Source organism: Atta cephalotes (genome assembly GCF_000143395.1).
Source record: "Atta cephalotes unplaced genomic scaffold scaffold00017, whole genome shotgun sequence".
NCBI lineage: Eukaryota > Metazoa > Arthropoda > Insecta > Hymenoptera > Formicidae > Atta > Atta cephalotes.
In genome coordinates this window covers 5,307,731-5,315,746 of record NW_012130081.1, presented here as the reverse complement: position 1 = coordinate 5,315,746, position 8,016 = coordinate 5,307,731, and the positions used below count along the sequence as shown (strand labels likewise).

Here is an 8,016-nt window from a genome sequence, read left to right as displayed (position 1 = left end):
GAGAGAGAGAGAGAGAGCCAGTCCGATCGCGGAAAGGGGCGGAGAGACGCGAAAACGAGAAGGGAACGAGGAGATGATAGAAGTGGTACCTGTGTGTACACAGCCGAGTATCTGACGAAAGCTCACCGCGAGACGTTTGCACGCGACTCGTCCGCGTGTTCGTGCCTCGTCCATTCAGCGCTGCGACGCGCTCATGTACGTTAACTATTTTAATGTGCGTGTTGTATGTGTAAGTGTGTGCAACGATGCGCATGCGACCAATACAGAGGCATACCGGCCTTCGCGGTGCGATTCTCGGTTACGAGCGTGTTAAAGCACGTGTGTGCGCGCAACCCCTAGCGGAATATCGTCCGGCACGCCCATTGGCGGCTGACGATAGCTTTTCGAGTAGTACGAGCGGGGTTAACCACGCCCTGTCGAGGCGGAACAAACCCCCGCTTTCGCCGTTCCACTTGGTCGTTTCACGGGCCACGGTGCTACCGCTCTTCGTTCTTCGCGCAGCGACTCTCTCCTCGGCGCTAATAATACGCCGATATACCACCAATTCTGCCACCATGGCTCTACGTGAGACTCTCGAGAGTAACTGCCACGGTACGCGCGCCGCGTCGACCTACCAAAGACATTGCTAATCGCGCACTTCACTCATGCGGCGAAGGATATCCTAAATCTACCATTTACCTGACACATACCTGACGTCACCAAGTATCACAACAACTCGCCACATTTATCTTCGCGTTCGTTAATTGTTATGACGATTCTATTATAACAAATTAGTGCCGAGATTGACCGTGTCAGGATCAGTGACGTTCAAGAAAGAAAAGTGTGAATATAATGCGTATAAGTAGAATGGATTTGCGTTGACGTGACCGATCAGTATTGGTTTGCTAAAAGTGAAGTTTGCTGATCAGAGGAATTTACAAACGGTTCTACGAGTGACTGTTATAATTTTCGGAGGCAAAGATGAAACGACGCGAAACTAGATAAAGGAAGATCGTCTTTTTACTAGCGGGTAATGTGGAGGATGCAGGAAAGCAGGACCGTGTCACCTTTAGGACCGGTTGTCCTGCAACGAGAAGAAGCCGATATGCGTGCCGGTCTATCGCTGCCGCCGCAGGAAAGGAGACCTGTATTGCTCGTACGCACTGGCGAATCATTTGCGAGATACGATAACGTACGGCAACAACAGTCGCCGTCGAGTCCACCGATTCTACGATCCATCACTGCCGTCGAGAAAGATCAGTACCATGAGACAGATTCGCACATCAGGGAGAAAAGGTCCAACGACGAAGAGGAGGAAGAGCAGGATGAGGAAGAAGAGGATGAGGCTGAAGACGAGCGAAACACGTCGAGCAGAAGGAACGTTGTTGTGGACGAAGAAGAAGACGAGGAGCAGGAAGAAGAGGAGGAGGAAGAGAGTCAGCCCGAAGGACATCGAAACGGCGGCTATCACGAGGACGGAGATGTCGAAGTGGACGTGTGCCGGGAGGATGCTGACGAGAGCAATCCAAGCAGCCCGGTGGATCTCACAGCGCCCTCGTCGAGGGGTGTTGCATCCGAACAATTTGTTCATCCGTTCGCCAACCGCGTACATTCTTTTACCTGTGTACAAAGTGGTGGCCACGGGCCCGCCGGTCACGGGACACCAGTGTATATATCCGGGCACGGCGCTACCGGCTCGGCCGTCATGACAGTGTGTACTTCCGGTGGCGTGGCGCGCACCACCACTGGCACGTCGACAGGTAGCATTACCACGACCGCCACCAGCACGGTGCAGACCAACAACAAGCGGTGCCTCGCATTCTCCGTCGAGAATATCCTCGATCCGAACAAGTTTACCGGTGGCCGTGTCGTCCATAATCGTGTGCAGCATCGTCGACATCGGCGCGCCGGCAGCGTGCACGAAGGTGAATAAACGAGCTTTTGTTATCTTCGCACTACCACTTCCTGGAACGCCCGATTGACGTTCTTGATTAGGGCCAGAGAGCTGACACGTATCTATGTCGAAACACACTGTGTGCTATCTCAGCAAATGAACTAAGAATAACCGAACGCGTGATGTCTTAAGCGGTGCGTTTCAGTCAGAATTTAATTGGTTGAAACAGAAAGAAAGAGGGAGAAAGTCAGCCGGTAAACTCAAATTATCTTTTCGGAATAAACTTAATCTCTTTGATTTTTATTTGAAAGTAGACATGTATATTAATTACAATTATATTCTAATATAATTGCAAAACGATAATATATATATAATATAATTTCTTCGTATGAAATAATATATTTACGTATTTATACTTTTTATACAATCATTAAAAAATATACAAATAGACAAAGTTATAATAAAACAAACATTTGTATAATCATTGCATAATAGAAATGTTTTATATATGAGCACTGCTTTTATAATACGGAAACGGAATACTTATGGATTAATTACTTCAAAAACAAATCTTCATAGGCACTCACGTTTTATTATCCATTCGATTGTTTGCAGAAAACAAAATGATGTTTTCTCCACATTGCTGTCTTTAAAAATTTCACGCGATCTCTCAAGTAATATTTTTCACGTCCGGCAACGGACTGCGTCTTAGCCCCCTTGATGCTTCATTGGTCCTCTCTTGCTTCTTCCTCGTTCTAACTTTAGACGCTAGAAGGAGGACTTCTTCTCCGACGATCGTGCAATTTTGGGAGCTGTCGGGCTATTTGCGTGTACGACGATACACGAAGATTCCAGCAAAAGTGACAACGTAGGGATATTTCACTCGAAACGTGAGAATGAAACTCTTCTAGCGTCTCATTAACGTCATTTTCGATAATATTAATATGGTTGCAAAGCGATACGCATAAGCTACAGGTTTAGCAACGCGATGAAGACTAATTTATATATGACAGAATATATATGGAAAAAACAGTTTTGTTGAAAAATCTAAAAATTTAGCTATAAATATAGATTTGAAAATAATTTGGTTGCTCAAAATAATTTATATAATTTGCTCAAGCTGTTACACTAAATTTTTTTCATCATTGCTCACTATGCTTTGAGATTCTAACATAATTATTTTGATGGCCCAATAAAATTATTATCAAATCAAAGTTTATAGATAGTCTAGCAAAATCGTTCCCTTTGTGTGCTAATATAAAAGTAAATAGTTCTACAAAAGTAAATACTATTACAAGATATATGTAATCCAAGGTATTTCCATTAACATTGTTTTAAATTTTGTAGGATATAAAATAATTAATATGGGAACTATATAGTATTTTGCAAAGAATTCATATTTTTAAAAAAAGGCGTATTAATAATCAAAGTATGCAGTATTTATAATCGAAGAATCCTAATTTACGTTCAGATTTATATTATAATTCTATACTAAATATATCAACCGTTTTATTTTAAGAATTTGAAAGATCGTTACCGATATATGTAAACAATTAAGTCGCTCTTACCCAATTTTTTGTCTTTCTTTATCCTAACTTTGCAACCATGAAGAAAGATGGTTGGACCGAGTTCGGTGACCGTTTGCCGCGGAGAATCTCAATTTCACAGTTGACTTTCGAATTTAATGGAGTCTGGCGGGCAGACGAGAGAAGTGGTCCTGCAGACCGATAAGAGATGGAAGAAGTGTCCCGAAGAAGGGTGAATCGAGGCAGAAGCAGTGACGACGGAGGTGGGCAGGGGTAGCAACCGGGCGGCGGCGGCGGCGGCGGCGGCCTGTCGGAGCGTGACAAATTGCTCCGCTAATCTGCGTTAACCAGTCCTTGAACCCCGTCATCGTCGTTCCTTTATCCCGGTACGGGACATCGGGTGCTTGCGAAATCAGCATCTCGATGGACGGTCCAGCCTATCGTGGCATTTCCCATCGGTACGGGCTAAGAGTATTTTTATCGTCAACCAAAGAAGTCGCATAAGCTAGAAAAAAAGGAAGAAAAAAGAAAGAGAGTGAGAAAAGGACATGCGGGAAACCGTACGCGATGGATCGATCGTAGCCGTCGAAATCGAGATTACACGATTGTCGGCTCATCCATCTTACCGGGATGGTCGCCACTTCCTATTAAAAGTGCATCAGACCTAAGCCAATCCGTTTCGACTGCCGCCACCGAGATCTCCGTTCCATCCCCGCCACACGGATCCGCCGAATGGAATAATATCGCCGGTTGTTATGATAATCGCGCAGCATCGCGCCGTATCGCACCGCATCGCGCCAAGCCGCCCAGAAAATTGGCTCTTCTGCATCACAATGACTTCTCTCTATCTCTCTCTTTCTCACTTATGTTCTCCCTCTCTTTGCCCCTGCTAGTTGTCGCAGCATCCACGAAAGTCACCCCTCAGAGCACTGCGTTCATGATTCGAAATCCGGGATCTTCCGCTAGATTTCAACGAAATTTATAATTATCTTACGCTTATCGTACGCTTCAAAAAGTCTTAAGAGATATCGCTGATCCATATATCGCTTCTTCCATTCGCTACATTCATTATCACGAATGAAAGAATCCCTGTGTAATATTATATATACAAAGTTTATTAAACTTCTCTGCTTTTCAATATAATTTTAATCGATTCTATTATAGATCCGATAAACATTATATACTGTTACATATTCATATTATTATACACAATATCATAGTACAATTACGTTAAGGCGTTCAAGTGTTAACTATACGTTATTAGAAATGCTAACATATATATTGCGGATTCATTGCTATAATAAGACAGGAACTGTTAGGGATGTTGTTTATTGCGTATTTCTCGATCGTGCCACTTGTCGTTAAACACTGTCATTGTGTTTAATGAGGAAAACCGAAATGAGATAAGTATTCCCGTGTCTGCTGTTTTGTCGCAGCACGCTACGATCGACTCCCCCTTGTGTACCCTTAACGTATCCCTTAGGGACTTGGCATACATCCCCGATCGCTTCGCTCGCACATAACCCGCCTGATCGTGGTTAATGAAGAAGATCTAAATGATATGAATGGTCCTCTAGCCAGCGATTCTACCGCCATAAAAACGCAATGACAGATACGCTATCTGCAGTCGTTAATTTTCTGATGAACTCAATTAATTTCACGTCGTCGCAGTTGTCATACTAGGCGACGAAATGACATAGATAATGCTTCTCTTGTGAGAAAACATAGTTTCATTATTCTTCCAGATTTACGCTAGCAAATATACATTTCGTTTTTTAGAATAGAGCGAAATGCTGTCTTTAATTTAAGACAACATTTTGCAATAAAAGTATTAGTATTTTTATTAAATCTAACTTCTGTGAAAATAATTAAACACAAATTATATTTAAAGCAATTCAAAGCCACGACAGTTGATTAATTAATCAATTTCCATTTTGAATATGTATTTCGATAATCTCCTCATATTTTTCAATTTAAAAACTTAACAATTTTAAGTTACGTTACACATTTATATTATTCTCATCTTCTTAATTGAAATTCTATCGTACTAGATAGAATACACTGACATTAGAAATGAAAGAGAGAGATTTTGAAGGACACTATCTGACATTATCAAAGACCACGAAATGCTCCGAGATTTCGAAAAGAGATTTTGAAAAGAAGGACACTATCTGACATTATCAAAGACCGCGAAATGCTCCGGCTGAGAAAACAGAACAATCCTTGATGAAGCGGGCGAATGAACGTCGAAGTGAGAAGAAGGAGAAACAATATAAATTACGCAATTCAATTAGATGCAATCAATCGGCACTGGCCAGGTATCTCGATGTGGAGACCGTCGAGTTATACGAGAATTGTATAGTCTGTGGAAGAAGGCCAAAGAGAATCGAGGAAAGAGATAGGGAGATGGGAAAAGGTAGCCGCTTGGCGGCCTGTACGACGGGGCAAGAACGATCGCGCGTTAACGAGATACAAATCCCATTACGGCGTAAACCTTCTCGATCCGTCGCCCCCTACGGACTTCCAACCCCCAGGCACTGTGCGCTAGGCTGTAGGCTATGGGCCACGAGCCACGCCAATTCGGATAAAGTCCCACTGTCTTTCTCTCGCTTTCTCTCTCGATCTCTTTTGCTTACTTCGTCTTTCTCTTGTCTCTCTTACTGCCTTCAACGTACTGCCGATGTACCGTCCTCGTCTCTTTCCGCCTATCGTCTCTATGTCACTCTCTTTTTCTCTCTTCTTCTCTGTCTCTCTGGTTTTGTTCGGCGAGCTATCCCCACTCGCAGCATCCCAGGGGCACCCCAACCCCCACGGACCAGAGCCAGGGAATATCTGTCCCCGGGACATCTGCGTGCTGATTGAATCTCCAATCTCCTCTCTCATTGAGCGAACGATTGGCCGTTTCTCTCTTTCTCTGTTTCCCGCTTTTCTCTGTTCCTCTCTGATTCGCGCTCAAATCGTTCCGTTCTCGCAGGCTCAATCGGTGTCTCGGCTACGCAACGCAGTTCTTTCGCGAGATGCAAGAAGCAATACTTCCCGCGCCGAATCATTTCACAATCAATCACAAATAGGAATTCGGTTAAACGTTATTCAGTAAACGACACAGGTGCACACGAGTCATTAATCGGTCATTAAAAGCTAACATTTGCTATACACAATACAAATTATAACAATCTGCATATTACATATTAATAGATATACAATATATCTATTAATAGAAGTCTTCGATTTGAAAACATGCTACTGTTTTATTATATTCTTCACAATTATATTTCTCGTGAATTTTTGAAATTGATCTTTGTTTATAAATAAAATTTCTTTAAAGAGAAAAAGAAATATCTGTACATATAAGTGAAATGAATTTCTTTTTTCTGTTAAATCTGTAAGAATCACCTCATACAATGAAAAACGCGACGTCTTTTTGTCGCCGCAATTTTGTCCCTCGTATATAATCAATCCTCGTCATCTGACACCGATCCCGTATCATCGCTTCTCCCTTCGTAGTTACTCTCTCATCCACGTACCACAAAAATGATCCCGTGGTTATTACTTTCAGACGGCGACTCGCGAGGCGAATTCGCCTGCGGCAGCGGCCAAGAAGATGAGGAAGGTACACCGGATACCATCATGGAGGAAATGGAAGAAGACGCCGAGGAAGAAGAAGAGGACGAGGAGATTGAAATGCGAGTCGTGGATCAAGATTCTGGCAGCATCGGACGAGAAAATACAACCAGCGGCGGCACCAACACGACTACATCAAACTGCAAGAAACGACAATCCTCGTCGTCGTCGTCTACATCGTCGAGCAGCGTTCAGGTACAAAATTGTCAGGGTCAAAACGGACAAAACGGTACTGGCGGTGTCGGCGGCGGCGGCGGCAACGGCAGCGGCAGTGGTGGTGGCAGTGGAGGTGGCGGAAGTAATAGTAATACCAGTGGCAAACCCAGAAGAGCGCGGACAGCCTTCACATATGAACAGTTGGTCAGGCTAGAGAACAAGTTCAAGACGACCAGATACCTGTCCGTGTGTGAACGTCTGAATCTGGCGCTTGAGCTGCAGCTGACTGAGACCCAAGTGAAGATCTGGTTCCAGAACCGGCGAACCAAATGGAAGAAGCAAAATCCTGGCCTGGACGTAAACAGTCCTACCGTGCCGACGACGCCACCGCATCCGTCGCCATATGCACCCGCCTTCCTCTTCGCCGCGCATCCTCATCAGCACCCATTGCCACACTCGCATACGCATCCACATCCGCATGCTCATGTACATCACCCGCCGCCGCCTGTGCCGCCGCCGCCGCCCGGATACTACCACCCAGCGGCCCCACCTTACCCGCCGACCGGACCGACCTTCTTCGGCCATCATCTGTCGGCGACTTCTGCTGCGACTGCGTCAGGACCGCCGCCGACCTCTACGCCTTCCTCCACCGGTCTGGCTCTTTCATCTCATCCGCATCCGCACACGCATCCGCACGCGTAGCGAATTCGGCGATGATACCCTGCATCAACATCCTCGCCTTCATAGTCCTCGGCAAGGAAACGGTGGGTTTGTGTGAGTACTTCTGGTCGTGGCAAGAAAAGTACCAGGAGCGCAGATTGCGCGCGTTCATATATGTAT

General features: G+C 44.8%; 1 protein-coding gene across 1 annotated transcript; it reads left to right on the top strand.

Annotated features, from left to right (window-relative positions):
* Positions 1-1,684: 1,684 nt before the first annotated feature.
* Positions 1,685-7,878, top strand: LOC105618661 (homeobox protein slou-like). The gene is made up of 2 exons (XM_012200189.1): positions 1,685-1,904; positions 6,956-7,878. The coding sequence occupies exons 1-2, from the start codon at positions 1,685-1,687 to the stop codon at positions 7,876-7,878; spliced, it is 1,143 nt and encodes a 380-aa protein (XP_012055579.1).
* Positions 7,879-8,016: the final 138 nt, after the last annotated feature.

Excerpts from the sequence above, each read along its gene's own strand:
- LOC105618661 (XM_012200189.1), top strand. The coding sequence starts at position 1,685 with ATGACAGTGTGTACTTCCGGTGGCGTGGCGCGCACCACCACTGGCACG. Across the intron at positions 1,905-6,955 it reads CGCCGGCAGCGTGCACGAAG|ACGGCGACTCGCGAGGCGAA; the intron begins GTGAATAAACGA and ends TATTACTTTCAG.